Raw genomic sequence first — 15563 nt, forward strand, 5'->3', positions numbered from 1 at the left:
ACAGAAGCGGGGACAGCACCGGGACGGCGGCCAGAGCGGAGCCGCCGCCACATCGCCCCACACGGGGCTGGGAGGGGGGGGGGGGCAGACCCCGCTCCCGCCCCCCGCCTGATCCACTGCGCTGACCCCGCCCACGGACCCGCCCACTCCGCAGCCCGCCCGCCGCTCATTGGTGGATACACTTGTCCATAATGGGTAGGAGGGCGGGGCCGCGCCCCGCGGCGTGCGGCGCGCGGGCATTGGCGGCGCGCGGGGGCCGCTGTGGCGCTGAGGCGGTTTCCGGTTCCGCGGGGCGGGCGCGGGGCTGGCGCTGCCTGTGAGTGACACACAATGAGGCGGGCGGCGGGGCCGTGAGGGGCCGCGACCGAGCAGGCGGCGGCCGAGGAGGTGGGGAGGGGGGTGGGGGGGACGGACAGAGCGGCTTCGCTCGTGGACTGTGCGGGGGAAGAGATTCTCTCTCCCCCCCCGCCCCGTCGACCGGGCAGCGAAACCGCCGCGGCGGCGGGAGCGAGCGAGCGGGGCCCGCGGCGCTGCTGTGCCCAGCCATGGACAATCAGGTGAGGGGAGCGGCCGCGGCGCGCTGCCAGAGGGGTGGGGCGGTGCCGCCCCCCCCCCCTCAGAGAGGGGGGGCACGTAGGGGAGGGACCCCCGGGAATGGGCCCTGAATGGGGGGGGCGCCCCTGTCCTCGGGAAGGGGGGGCTGGGTGGCATCGCCCCCCTTTGGGGGGGTGTATCTGCTCCTTACACCATCTTTGGGGGGCCCATCTCCTCCCAGCCCCTCATATTGGGGGGGTACGTGTCCTCCCCACACCCTTTAAAGGGGACACCTTCTCCCCATTCTCTTTGGGGGGGCACACCTCCTCCCTAGTCGCTTTTGGGGGTTACATCTCCTCGTCAGTCACATTTGGGGGGCACACCTCCTCCTACCCACACCCTGTTGCGGGGGCACATCTCCTCTCTAATCCCCTTTGGGCAGCACACGTCCTCCTCGCACCCCTTTGTGGGGGCACACCTCCTCCTTACAACCCCCATTTAGGGGGCACGTCTCCTTTCCACACCCTTTTGGGGGGCTGCAGATCCCCTCAATCCATTTTGCGGGGGAGGGGGGGTCACATCTCCTTCCCACCCCCCATTTGGGAAGCGTGCACACCTTCTCCCTTTTTGGGGGGGCACGTCTCCTTAATCCCATTTGGGGGGCACAGCTCTTCCTTCCCGCACCTTTTGCATAGGCACACCTCCTTCCCAATCCCATTTTTGGGGGGGGGCACACCTCCTCTCCACGCCCCATTTGGGAGGGGTACATTATCTCCCCAATCCCATTTAGGGGGGCACATCATTTGATGGGGACTCCTCCTTCCCACCCCGCATTTGGGGGTCACACCCCCTCCCCAGTCCCATTTTGGGGGGACACACCTTCTCCCCACACCCCATTTGGGGGACACACCTCCTCCACACCCCCCATTTCGGGGGGTACATCATTTCCCCAATCCCATTTGGTGGGGTGTTCATCCTCTCCCCAATCCCATTTGAGGGGGCACACATCACACCCTTCATTTGATGGGTACTCCTCCTTCCCACCCAGCATTTGGGGGTCACACCCCTTCCCTAGTCCCATTTGGAGGACACACCTCCTCCACACTCCCCATTTTGGGGGGGTACATCATCCCCCCAATCCCATTTGGGGGGGCACACCTCCTCTCCACGCCCCATTTGGAGGACACACCTCCTCCACACTTCCCATTTTGGGGGGGTACATCATCTCCTCAATCCCATTTGGGGGGACACACCTCTTCCCCATGCCCCATTTGGGGGACACACCTTCTCCCCAATCCCATTTAGGGGGGCACATCACACCCGTCATTTGATGGGGACTCCTCCTTCCCACCCCATATTTTGGGGGTCCTAATCCCATTGATGGGGGGACACTCCCCACACCATTCTGGGGGCGTTTCAGCCTCTCCCCTCCGTGTGCGGCCGCTGCAGCCTCGCCCTCGGCGGGGGGGGGGGGGGGGGGGTGCGAGCAGCATTTCCCGCAAATTCCAGCCTGGGATTATTGCCGGGAAGGGTTAATGCCACCGGGAAGGGTTAATGCCACCCGGAGAGTCCCTGCGGGCCAGGGGGGTTCCAGGATGCGTGCGGGAAGTTTACCTGAGGTGATGGGGATGTGGGGATGCGGAACCTTTTGTGTGCGGGGTGAGGGTAACAGGTACCGGGCTGAGGTTCGGAACCGGCCCCGCTATCCCGGATTACACCCGCAGGACTGGAATGGGAGCTGCTGATGGCTTTCAGGCAATTAGCACATCAAACAAAAACCAGAGCAGCCTTCAGAATGTTTATTGAGAAGTTGAAAGCCGGCTCCTTTGTATTATTACAAATTGTTTGAATAGGATCCTGATTTCCCTTTGTTGAGAGACACGCTTGGAAAAAAAAAAGGAAAAAAAACCCTCCATTTTCAGCGGAGCAACTTTGGATGCTGGTTATGTTGGGAGATCTTATTTTCAAATGTGTTTCAACTTCTGGCTTAATTCACAGCGATTGTTAATTGGAGCAGGGTGTGAGGAGTGCAGCAAGTACAACTTTCACTCTCAGTTAAACAGTTCTCTTTTATGTTTAATTTCGGTCTCTTCCACACAGCCCCATCTGGTTCTCAGCTCCAATTTCTCAGCCGTTTCAACTCGGAAAGGCAGATTTTGTAGCCTGACAGTCATTTGCACTTCTCAGGAGAGGGGTAGTAACTGGCAACAGTAGCAGGATTTAAAGGGTAATTACGGAATCGATAACGTGAGGCTGCGGCACGGGCTGGCTCAGGGGATGTGAGCGCTGTGGGAAGCATCCCAGATAAAGCCGGCCTGCAGGCACGCTCCGATGTGAGCTGAGGATTTCGGCAGGCCGGCTCCACAATGCTTTTGCAGCGTTGGAGGGAAGCACACCTTGCCTTTCTTCTCAGCCCTTAATGCGACATGAAAGAGCAGCCGGCCCTAGGCTCGGTTCTTAGCGCAGGAACGAGGTGGAGCTGCTGTAGATAAGCCTTAAGAACAGGAAAAAATGGCCTGCCAAGAGAACTTGCAGAGGAAGGTATCCCAAAGAAATGCTGCAGCAATAATGGTGAAGGAATTAACGAGATGAGTTTGTCCCCGAGCCTTAGGATTGATGTGTTGGGTGGCTGGAGGTATTTTGCTGTGAAGATTTAAGCTGCCTGAAAGAGTGTGTTAAGGCTTATGGTTGAAATTGGAACTGGACTGCAATTTGGGAGGTCAGGCTTTGATGCCTGGTGCTCTGCAGACCTCCTGTGAGAGCTTTTTACAAAGACAAGAAGGCTGAGATGGAGTCACTTGTGCTTTTCCAGCAAGTATTCACCATGCTCTGGGAAAAAACCTCGGCTTGGAGATACAAAGTGAGCATTAATTGTGCTCACACTCCTTGCTGCAGTTTGTCAGAGAGAAAATAAGGATGGTACTTTCCCTAAACATTGTCTGGAGCTCAGGAAGCTTTCTCTTTCCCTGTTCATTGTCTAACATGCCCTTGGTTTGGCTCCAGGTCAACATGTAATATAGGTAATGACAAATAATGCTGCCTCTCCCAATGGTAATTGGGACTTGCTAGGAAGAGCAAGACACTTATTTTCAAGCCTGAAGTGAAGAATGGGGTAGGGACTAAAACCAGCCTCTTTTTCTATGAGCCTCCTTGTGCTGTAGCTGGATTTTAGTAGATTTAGTTGGAATCACTGCTGCTGCTCTGGTTTGTGTAACAAATCTGCACAACAGTTGGGTACCTTGAGTGTTTTTCTCTGTCTACAAACGTGGCTCTGATTGCCTTGATTTATTTTGTTGTCTGAATCCCATTTGCCTTTTCTCTGTTACATCTGTTTAATTCATTTCCTTTCTGCTGGCTGTGAAGTCTGCAATACTATGTGGATTTTCACCATTAATTTAATTTGGTTTTTAAGGCACTTAATGGGATTTTTGTGCTTTGAGCCTGATGTGGAATACACCTTCTCTGTTACTCAGTGGTCAGAGTAGGATTCAGGAGTGCAAATCAGAATTAGGTCAGTTTAGTGTTGGACATTGTACAGGCAGATATGTTAACTTGGTCTTTGAAAGTGAGATAATAAAATATATTTAGAACCATACAGGAAACATAATTTTCTTCTGGTGAGTGATATATTCTAGAGAATATCATAAACCACCAATTCAAAATCTGATTTTTCCTGTTTCAAGATGAGTTTTCTGTCAGTGCTGTGAATTCTGTAAGCTGTGAACATCAAGTTCTGTCTCTGACACTTTCTAGAAATAAAGATTCCTCAATTAGGACTTTGCTGACAATTTCACTGATAAGCGAGGCAGAGAAACCAATCCTTCTTTTAGAGCTGCTTTCTCTGCAATGTTAATATTAGGAAGAAAATAGGTATGAAATGGTGCTGGGAGTTATTTTTGTGGCAGCTTTGCCGTCCATAGCAGCCTGAGGTTGATCCCACATGGGGGGTGTTGTGTTCCTTGGGGGGTGTGGTGCCTTTAGGATGGTTTTGGGTTGTTGTCTGCTGATGGTTTTGGGTTGTTGTCTGCTGATGGTTTTGGGTTGTTGTCTGCTGATGGTTTTGGGTTGTCTCTGCTGATGGTTTTGGGTTGTCTCTGCTGATGGTTTTGTGTTGTTGTCTGCTGATGGTTTTGTTTCTCTGTCCCCCGCAGTGCACGGTGCAGGTGAAGCTGGAGCTGATGGTTTTGGGTTCTCTGCTGATGGTTTTGTGTTCTCTGTCCCCTCACAGTGCACGGTGCAGGTGAAGCTGGAGCTGGGGCACCGGGCCCAGCTGCGCAAGAAGCCGACCACAGAAGGTTTCACCCATGACTGGATGGTGTTCGTGCGGGGCCCGGAGCAGTGCGACATCCAGCACTTCGTGGAGCGCGTCGTCTTCCGGCTGCACGAGAGCTTCCCAAAACCCAAGCGAGGTCAGAGGGGCTGTAAATGAGCCTTAATTGGTCTTATCTTAGGGCGAGCTATTGCAGCTCCAGAGCTCAGCCCCCAAGGGGACTGAGTGCCAGAGGCCAGCTCGATCACACCAAGGCCGCGGGTCAGCCCCTAGCAAGTAGGGAGATATTCGGCTCTTAGTGATCAGGCAGCTCTTATGATTTCAGCTTTGCTTGCTAGGTAGCTTGCCCTTGGCTTGAGGCTCCAGCAGACGGTAGAGAGAGGAGAAGGAGAGGACGCCGGCTGTTCCACGAGTATGGCTTTATTGGAGGGGTCCATGAAGGGTCTCAGCTCTTCTTCTGAGTTAGTAGGGGTACAGTATGCTACTTTTATACCCTTGGCCTAGATTCAATCCTGACCAATGGCAAAAGGTTAGAAGGACCATAAGTGACCAATAGTAGGGTTAACAAGATGTTGCCTTACATGGCTATAGGGATAGGTTATAGGGCGGATGTCCCTGGAGTCAGGAAGCTTCTCTGCTGCTGTGTCAGCATTCAGATTCTCCACGGGGCTGTGGCTAAACCTGAGGGTTTCACTACAGGGCTGGGCTTGCTTTATTTCTGTGAAAGAGCATTCTGCCAAGTCGAGGTTGTGTTCAACTGGCACTTTTCTGTGAAATATCTCCTTCAAAAGGAGAGAAATATCCATTGCGTGCAGTCCAGCTTGAACCTTTCCCCACTGTGCTTGAGAAAGGTCCCATTCTCCCTGACCTTTCTTCTGCTGAAAGGGCAGGAGGTGAGCTGCTTTCTCCTCTTATTTAAGCATTAGTATGTGCAGGTTCTCAAGACACAAGTGACAGCAGAAGATAATTCATGTTACACAATGGGAAAGATGGGTTTGATTTGTTAAAATTCACCAGGAAAAGCTGGAAGCACATGAGAGATGCTCTGGGCTCAGATGTGTACTGGGTATGGAGAGTTTTGCAGATTCTTGCAATTTCTAGTCTCAGATGCCAGTTCAGGTGGCCTTAACCCAGCAGAAATCAATGCTGCCGTGGGGTGATGGTGTCTTTGCTGTACCTGCAAGCCCAGTGCAGTCATTGTGGTTGGGTTGGAGTGTTATTTTCTGACTTTGTTTTCTGTCTCTGTAGCAAAATGAACCTTATTCTTGGCATGGGGCAGCAAGAGCTCATGAGGTTGAGGTGGAGGAGCAGGAATTGCCCTTCTCAGGGGCAGTGCAGTTCCTCCTGTGTAGGATTGTGTAACTGGAGCTGCAGCATTAGTGCTTTAAGAAAGACAAGCTACCCCTGAGAATTGTTGTAATGTGCATTTCTGACAATAGTGCTTCAGGAGCAGGACACTCAGGGTGCCTTGGGACAGGCTGTGACATTGGGGATTTGTGGGACTCCACAAAGAAAGGAGCTGAGAGGTGCTCAGCATTCACAGAGTGTGACTCTGCTCTGTGTTGATAAAATCTCCTTCAAACTGCTCTGTTCAAACTGATGTGCGACAAGCAGGTGCAGGACTGAGCTGAAAGCTGATTTATAGAATGAAAATACAACCTGTGGGTTACACTTCTTGTCCTGTAGTGTAATTCATTTATTACAAATAACTGTGTTGGGATAGCACATAGAATAATGGAGTGGATTGGATTGGATTGGATTGGAAGAGACTTATGAAGATCATCCAGTGCCAGCCCTGCCATGGCAGGGACACCTTCCACTGTCCCAGCCTGGGCTTGGGCACTGCCAGGGATCCAGGGGCAGCCCCAGCTGCTCTGGGCACCTGTGCCAGGGCCTGCCCACCCTCCCAGGGAACAATTCCTGCCCAATATCCCATCCATCCCTGCCCTCTGGCAGTATAAACCATGGCCTTTGCTCAGTCATTTGCTGTATCATCTCCCTTTCCAGGGGTATTTTCTCCCAGTCCCTGAATTTCCTACACTTCCTTTAGCTTGCTCCTAATTCCAGTGTGCCTTTGAGCAAGGCATGTCTGGGTTGTAGCTCAAGTTCCTCTCCTAGTCCTGAATGTTTCTGAAGGGTTTTTTCAGATGGTGCCCTCTTGGAGCAGCTCCTGGTGCTGAAGGTGGGCTCGTGCTGCTGGCAGATTGCTCTTGGAGCCCTTGGAATTTGTCAGAACAGAGTGGCAGAGGAACAAAGGCTGCTTGGCACACAGGCTTAGGATTCCTGCTGCCACATTGGCACTGCTCTTTGCTTTGGGATTTTTCCCTCTAAATGACAGGGTTCTTGTATGAAATTCAAGTTAAAGCAAGTCTAGAGGTTTTTGTTATTTTTAGGGATGCCCTTTTTTCTCAGTTGTGTTTGGAGTGCTGCTTTCCAGCACCTTAATGATGGTAGAAGTGCTTAGAGCTGGGAGGGGATAATACAGCTACATTAAAGGCAAATAATTTGTGTGCTTTTAGGTTTGATGTACTGTTTCCTAATCATATTAATTACTTGGAATTCTTAAGAGAAACTCAAAAGATTTGCACTGAATTCCTCTAATTACCTAATTGACTTTATTTACATATATTGTAGTGCATAAATTATATGCAAGTGCATCCAGTTCCTGAGAAGGGAGAATATCTGTGTGGGTCTCATGTTTCTCCTGGCAGCTGCTGTGTGCTGCTACTTCATGGCCAAAAAATGATCCTGAAATCCTCCAAATTGGATATCCTGGAATGGATAAGAGGAAAATTCAGGAACATGAACCCACAGCAGATAGCGGAACAGGGGGAACTGAGGCAGGGACATGCAGATTAATTTCTGAAAAGCAATTAACTTTTCTAATTGCTGTTTCTGCACTAAGCAGCTCTGACCTTAACAGCAAACTGGTTCACCTTCCTCCTCGTGTTTCCTTGTGTGTGAAATAAATAGCAGTGCTCACCTGCCCTTCAGGTTTGTTCACCTGGAGCGTGGCTCTTACCCAACTGTGAGCACTGGGGAGTGTTTCAAGGAAAAAATAATCCCCTGCTTGTGTGTGGCAGTGTTTTGATTCTGAAATATGGGCATCAAAGTAAAGTTTACCTTTCTGTGCTGTTCCACTTTTTGGGTCTTGGCCTTTCCTTGCCAGGCACTTGGAGCTGGCAGTTAGCATTGTTGTGGGCCTGCCCAGAGCTGTAATTGTATCTGGGTGCACAGGAGGGGAAGGAGCTCACTGAGACTCAGGCCTGCAGTGTTTTATGTTTCCGTTCCATGGGAGGAGCCAAGAACAGATTTCATGTTCTTAACTAAGCCTGTGGCCACCATCTTATTCTGTGTGGGTTTTTCCACAAAGGTCAATGTTTTAACTGTGCCCTGAGCTGTCAGAGGCCCAGCTCTCCTCTTGCAGCTCCTTTTTGCCTCAAATAAAGTTGTGCTGAATTCCAAGCTCACATTTATTTGTTCTCTTTCAGTGTGCAAGGAGCCCCCCTACAAGGTGGAGGAGTCTGGCTACGCTGGCTTCATTATGCCCATTGAAGTGCACTTCAAAAACAAGGTAGAATCTGATTTCTGGTCTTCTAATTGTTTTGAGCTGTGCCAGAGCCTAAAACTGCCTGACAGAAAGACTCTAAATTATGTGACTGTTTTATGTGTGTGTTTTTTATTAGTCTAATAAATAGAATTTAACTGGGAGTTGGAAGCTCCTGCCAGACTTCAAAAGAAAGCTTTTGGCAGAAATGGAATTGGATAAAAAGGTGATGCCAGGACAGAGGATGGTCCTGGAGATTCTGAGCAGAGATTGTGCCATTTGTAGCTTCTTTAGCATGGAGGATATTAAAGCAATTTAAAATATTTTATGTACATATGGAAGTAAATAAATATAAGACACTGATGCTATAAATATTTGTAAACACTGTGTTGATTCTCAATATATTAAAAAATCTGCTTTTGAATTTGCAAGCTTGTTAAATTTAACTGTATAGGTATGAAATCTGCAGAGGCCCAAGACAAACATTTGCATGTGTAGCACAAGTATTTAGAGCTGTCTTAAAGATATCCTTGTTCTTACTCAGTGCTCTTCCAGAAAGAAAACACTAAATATTTTAAGTCTTAAGATGCATTGCCAGCAAGTATATGAAAGTTAAAATTTGGATTTATTGCTTGCTTTAAGTCTACCACAGAGGTCACGTGCTGTAGGTTATGAAAACAGGGAATTGGGCACTTGTGTTCATATTACCTCAGTTGCAGTTAAATTGTTTTGTTAAACATGAATAATGGATGTTTCTGGGTTTGATTACTGCTTAAATCATAAAATAAAAACTAATGTTTTGCTTATGATCCCTAAGAGGGAACTGAGGTAAACTAAACCAAGAATGTTGAGCCACATCCCTGGAATCTGTGCTCTCCCACCCCCTCAGAGCCCTTAGCCCAGGTGTGTTGACAGCAGACCACATGGAACAGCCTCAATCTATTTATTTCCCATATTCCTTTCCCTGTCCCTCCCACAAACATCTGTCTGCTCTTCCCTTCTGTCCCACTCCAGCCCAGGGTGCTCTCCTGGCAGTGTCACTGTGAATAATCAGCATTTTGGGTTCTTGGCCTGCCACATTGCTCTGACCCCACTTTATGGCTTGGAGGAATAATCCACAAAATTGGAATGAGCCACAGAAGACACAGTGACCTCCTAAACCTGGGAGTGTTTTGCCCACAAGTTGTTTTTTGGGTGGGCAGGGTAAACCAAAAGAAGAAGAAGAATAAGAATGGCAGGCAGGGGCTGGGGGGGTGAATGTTGTTGATAAAAGCAGCTTTTTTGGCAAACACTGGAGTGCAACAAAAACACCTCAAAAGCTTGAAGTAATTCTACTTCTGGTGGCTTTTCTGAGGTTTTAGATGGGAAGCAGAAAATTCTTCATCTGCACTAAATGTTGGCTTAAGTCAGGTTCAAGATCCTTTACCCTCCTGACCAAAAATGTGAACTTCCCCAGGCTGATTCCTTAAAAGTGGAACCTCTAATGCCCGAGAGGGTGAACTGTGTTTTAGTTCTACACTTCCCTTTTATTTTCACTCAGCCATTCCCCACTCTTCCCTTTTCCCTGCAGCTCTCCAATGGTTTCTTTCACGAATCTCAGATCTCCCTCATTTCCTGTGGCTTTTCAGAGGTGTGACTGTCATCTGCATTCCTGTGTTTTCTTTTTCCCTCTGTCCCTCATATTCCTGTGTTCCTCATGGAGTGTGGAGCTGGCAGCTTTTCTGCCTAGAACTTGCTTTCACACCCACTGGGGTCATCACTCCTCATTGTTTCTCCACACACGTGACTGCAGACTTGTTCCCCAGCTCTGAGCAGAGAGGTGGCTTTTATAAATAAGGGAAATAGGTGGGCTCTGTTCTCCCTGGAAACAATGGAAGGAGCTGTTAATTTAGGAGAAGGCTCTTTGTTTCTGACATTTTGGTCTTCAGAAACATGACAAATAAATAGGAGAACAGGTTGAGTTGCAGACTTGTTTTTCAAATCTACAGATCTTCAAAACACTCATTTTTGCCGTTATTTTAGCTGCATGTTTTTCTGGAGAAGTTCTTTTCCATTTTTAAGCTGATTAACAAATTGCTAATTAAGGAGTTTCAGGCAGCACCTCTCATTATTTAATTGGGCCAAGGGGTGATTGAGGGAAAAGGTGGAAAAATGTTCCAGTGATGTTCTGGAAGATGGAACAAAGATGTGTTTTCAGATTCAGCCATGAACTAAGGATTGCAGGGAGTTCAGCTGAGGGGGTGAGCAGGGACAGGACCTCAGGAGCAGCTGGAGCTGTGCCAGGGCTTGGCATGGAGCTCAGGGCAAGGTTCTGCCCCCTGAGGCTGCTGGGCACTGCCCAGGCTGCCCAGGGAATGGTGCCAAGGAGCTCCCAGGGCTGCTCAGGGTGGGGGTGTTGGGGTGGCTCTGCAGGGATGGGGCTGCACTGATCATCCCTGAGGGTCCTTTCCAGCTCAGGATATTCAGTTGGGCTCCTCTGCCCAGTGATGATGCCATCTGGGAATTTTAAGAGCTCTGATCATTTTCTGTAAGTGGAGTTGAAGGAAATGTAAGAGGTAAATATTTCTGCAAAGACTGGGATATAGTAAAAATTAAAAAGATAGGGAAAGGGGAGGAGGAGGAATGGCAAAGGTTTAGGATACAGCCTGTGTTCTCCTGAATTAAAGAAGGTGTTAAAACACCAAATAAAGTCTTCATTACTTCAAGACCTTTTTCTCACTTTGATCTCTGTAACCTGTTGCCACTGGTGGGGATCAGCTGGTGTGAGTGCAGCAGATATTGTGAATTGATTACAGCATTTGGGACTCATCCTTGAGTAATTCTCTGCAAGTAGCTGGTATGGATTGGTCTGGGATTGGGGTGAAAAGGCTCTTTGGAGGTGACTGGGTGGGGCTTGAGGCCATATGTTCCTCACAATCTGAGACATTTTTGTTGGTGTGTGTCCTCAGCTGAAACCAGACTTGCAGAGGCTTTGGGATTTGTTTATTGATGCATGTTTAGCTTTGTGAAGGTGAGAAGAGAAAGGATTTAAAGAGGGAGTGAGCCAGGCTGTGGAGATTGATCTTTGCCATGGTTGGCTGAAATGGGTTTTTTTTCCACAATTTAAGCTCCTTTCTTATCCCTTTCCTTTCCTTGTTCTGATTTGTTGCTGGGATGACAAATGCTGGCTGTCAGAGCCCCTGTGCTCTTTGCTTTGGCTAAAGAAATACCAACCTGTGCTCTGGGAAGGAGCAGCTTTCCTAAGAACTGTTTTAATTAACTTCATCAGGGATTTTTTAACCAGCTTGGCATAAAATTGCCCATTGACTCTTTGTGTTGGAGGACTCTCTTTTTGTTATCATTGTGTGTGTTTGGAGCAGCAGACTCGGTGCCTTTTTGTCGGGTGGGGAAGTGTCAGGAGAGTGTGAAAAAGGTGTAAGAGGCTGTTCTTATCCTCTGTGCACATTGCTGGCCTGTGTTTGTCCTTGTGCTGCAATCCAGCTCCTCCATGAGCAGTCCTTTCTCAGCTCTGCTATTTGAATTGCAGAATATAAATTGTGAATATTGCAGCGAGCCTGGGCAGCCGGGGGCTCTGAGCAGCCACAGCACTCGTGCTCTCCTTTAACACTGGCAGAGCCTTTGCTGCTGTAACTGATCCTGAAAAACAAATGGCAGGGGCTCAGCAGGTTGATTGATAAAGCTTTTGGAAGTCGACTTGGCTAATGACAGCAGATGATTTGGACTGGAAATGTTCGTGTGCTATTTTTGTTTTGAAATCCTTTGTGTTCCTGTAACGAGGGCTGCTGTGAGTGGCTTCTGCTGCTCGAATCGATACAAACCCGCTACAACAAATGCCTTGCTGTTTTTCTCCTGCTCTTCCCCTTCCCTCTCCCCCTCAATTTCAACAGTCTGGAGGCTTTTTTTTTTCATTGTTGTCTCCAAATAAATCTTTTCTAGTGGTACACGTTGTAATACAGGTCTGGCTTTGGTATTCATTCCCTGTGACATTTTTTGCATCCTAATCAAATTAGATCAATCCTCCTCACAAAGCTAAAGGTCTAGTAGATTTTCATGTTATTCTGATATAAGGCAGATGATATTAATGCAACATGGATAAGATGGTGTATTAAAGTCTCTTTAAAGATGCTACCTCCTAATTTTAGTGCTAGAGATAAAAGCTTTGCAGGATTTACATAATGGATACATGGAACTTGGGCTTTTCCTATTAGTGAGAAGGAGATAAGCAAAGAAAGCAGAAAAATTCGTTTGATTTTTTCCACTGAGGTTCAAAAGAAAAATAAGCATATTTTATCCCTTCTGCAACCTTTGTAGAGGTGATGTAGAAAACAAACAGAGAGAAATATTGGAAAAGGGGAGAATTATTTGTGTATCAGAGTAGGAACTCAGTGGAGACGTTGTAGGTGGGCTGCACATATGGCAGGGGAGGTGAAACAGGAGCAGCTACAACTGGTGTCAGGATTGTGCCATCAGGAGGGGATTGGCCTGGGAAATACTCCTGGGGGAGGCTGGGGCAAGGGTTGGCCAGGGAACTACTCCTGAGGAAGGTGAAGAGCCTGTGTTTGCAGGAGACATTGGATTTTACTGAAATTGCCATTTTGGGCAGGATGTGCCCAGGTTTGAGGAGAGGATGAGTAGCTGTAGCCTGTTGGAGTTTACTCAGTGTTGCTGAAAGTTGGGGGAGGAGTGAAACTTATCCTTTTGTCTTCCCTTTGAGGGAAACATTTTAGGTCTGTCCTGTACCATCTTCCTTCCCAAACCTGCAGCAGTTCCTTTTGTCCTGCTGCTGTTGTCCAGGGAATCTTTCTTTTATCTTTTTCTATCAGAAATGACGATGGATTATCAATTTACCCATTCTTTTATCTGAGCAGGGTCAAACCCTGGGCTGTGTGTGTTTGAGTAGCCATTCAGGGTGGCACATCCATTGGTACCTCCAGATGCTGAAAAAAATTAATTTTCATATATATATATATATATATATATATATATATATATATATGTATATATATGTGTATATATATATATGTATATGTGTGTGTATATATATGTGTATATATGTGTGTGTGTATATACATATATATGTGTGTATATATACATATATTTGTATATATTTTTATGTGTATGTATATTTATATATTTTATATTTATAGGTATATTTCTATATCATACTTTTTTTTTTTTTTTTTTTTTTTTTTTTTTTTTTTTTTTTTTTGCAGTGTGTGGCAAGGCTGTGTTTGCAAAGACAGCAGCTTTATCAGCCATGCCAGCTTCATATCATGTATTTGTAAGAGTTAGCAGATTGTTAAGTGCTTGTCTTGGAGTAGTGAACAGATAAAGAGATGTATTTACACTAATCTATATTATTTATACTCAAATAATTATTGTACTTATTACATACATATATATAATAAAATATAGATTAGAAAAATCTGATTTTCAAGCAAAGTAATGAAAGGCTAATGGAGGAAAGTCCTAAATGCTTAACCCTGGAGAATTTTCCAAAAGATAACATTGATTCATGGGTTCCTGAGTGGAACATAAGGCTGATTATTTCAAAATCTGAATATTGGGCTATTCCCTTTCCAATGCCCTGTGTGGAAGCTGCTCCAGGACCAGTCAGACAGGTTGGACCAGCCTGTGAGGGTTTTCATTTCTGCAGTTCTGGATAAATGCCTCTGTCAGGCTGGATCCATGGCAAAAGGGAAGTGGTGTTAGATGTTATAGTTATTGAATAACCATGAGCCTGCTTCCTTGGTGTGCTAGATTTTTGTAGATAATTTTGTTTTATGGCTTTCTAAAAGTGATTTATGAGCTTTATGCGCACGCTACCAGTGAAATTCTTTTGATTTGTGTGAAGTGGCAAAAGGGCACACCCTGCCTTAAAAACAAGACAAGGAAATTTTAACAAAAGACTTTCAAAAATTCCTTCTCTTAAGAAAAGTGCCAAAAGAACTTTAACCCATTACTTCAGAACTCAAAGGAAAAATAAAGCAGCTTCAGAGCTCATAACAGCTCAGTGGCAGGCGGTGCAGACAGGAAGCAGTAAAAATAAAACCTAATGTACCCAGCTCAGGAGATTGGAGGTGGAATTGGGGGATTCACTGGATGAAGGGAAGTTTACAGCAGCTGCAAATAAAAGCTCTGGCTTTGTGCTGCTCACTTGGAGTTTACTTCTCTGGCATCCTGGGATTTAAGGGGCAGATGCAAAGTGAGGTTCTGAGGTGCCTTGCTGAGACATCCCTGCACCAGCTTAACTATTTCATGGCCAAATGAGCCACTGGATTTAAATCTAGAAATGTGAATTGTTAGAAATAGCTGTGGACCACCCTTTTAAAAGCTTTTCTTGGATGTCAGGCCCTTTAGAAAAGCTTATGGTCTTGGGAGCAGCAAAGTCTCTTCCCTTGTCAGTTTTTCTGTTTGTTTGACATCTGAAAATCAGAAGATTAAATTCTCTAAGAGCAAAGCTTGGCTTGTTTGTGTAGTTGCTGCTGAAGCAGGAGCACATGAAGGGTGTGTAGGATTGTTTGTAGGGTGAGAAAGAACCTCCTGTGAGTTGCAGCAGGATGTGTGGATCCCAACATGTTATTGAGAAAGGCTTTGAAGTGTGGCACTGTGGACTCAGCCTTTTTATTTCAAGTTAGAGGATGGCTAGGTCTGGGTCAATTGAGAGAGATTTTCCTTGGGTTTCTCCCCCCCTTCTTCCCCTTGATGGTTGTTTGGAGGGAAGAACCTTTTAGGGAGGACCGGATGGATTAAGCTTTGGAGTGGCCTGAGCTGTAATCATTAGCTGGGCAGTGAGGGCAGTAAAGGAAAGAATGTTTATTTGCAGCTTTTTGCTTTGAGAGTTTTGTGGTGGTTCTTGTAGGAGTGCTGTAATCTCAGCTATTCACTGAGGGAGGGGTGGGGGGCTCCTTATGGCCTGGGGGATACAAAGGAGATTTTAATGATCAGGGCACTCTGCTGGGGCTCATTCCCAGGGCAGTTGTGATCTCTGAGCTGGAGGATATCACATTAAAAAAATGCCTTAATTCTACAAAAAATTCAATTCAATTTTTGGTGAAAAAAGCACCAAAAAATGGGATACCAAGGTGAGAGGAAAAGGGATCTGCTGCCTCCCTCCTGCTTGGAAAGCAAATGGGCAAATGACAAAGCAGAGCTGGTAATGGCATGGCAAAACATCTCCTGACCAAAGCCTGCGATTGCTGATGGAGCCAA

General features: G+C 47.0%; 1 protein-coding gene across 2 annotated transcripts in view; it reads left to right on the forward strand.

Moving 5' to 3' along the window:
- The first annotated feature begins 411 nt into the window (after window positions 1-411).
- MLLT1 (MLLT1 super elongation complex subunit) overlaps window positions 412-15563 on the forward strand; it is a 34488-nt gene continuing 19336 nt past the window's right edge. The window contains exons 1-3 of one of the 2 annotated variants that reach the window (XM_058821244.1): window positions 412-557; window positions 4763-4943; window positions 8296-8378. In XM_058821244.1, the coding sequence (XP_058677227.1) occupies window positions 546-557; window positions 4763-4943; window positions 8296-8378 (276 nt within the window). In that variant the 5' untranslated portion in view covers window positions 412-545. Of the gene's footprint in view, window positions 558-2920; window positions 3076-4762; window positions 4944-8295; window positions 8379-15563 lie in introns of those variants that run through there. The other variant, XM_058821243.1, reaches the window with a different exon arrangement.

The sequence above is a fragment of the Ammospiza caudacuta genome, chromosome 28 (assembly GCF_027887145.1).
Source record: "Ammospiza caudacuta isolate bAmmCau1 chromosome 28, bAmmCau1.pri, whole genome shotgun sequence".
NCBI classification, from domain to species: Eukaryota; Metazoa; Chordata; class Aves; order Passeriformes; family Passerellidae; genus Ammospiza; species Ammospiza caudacuta.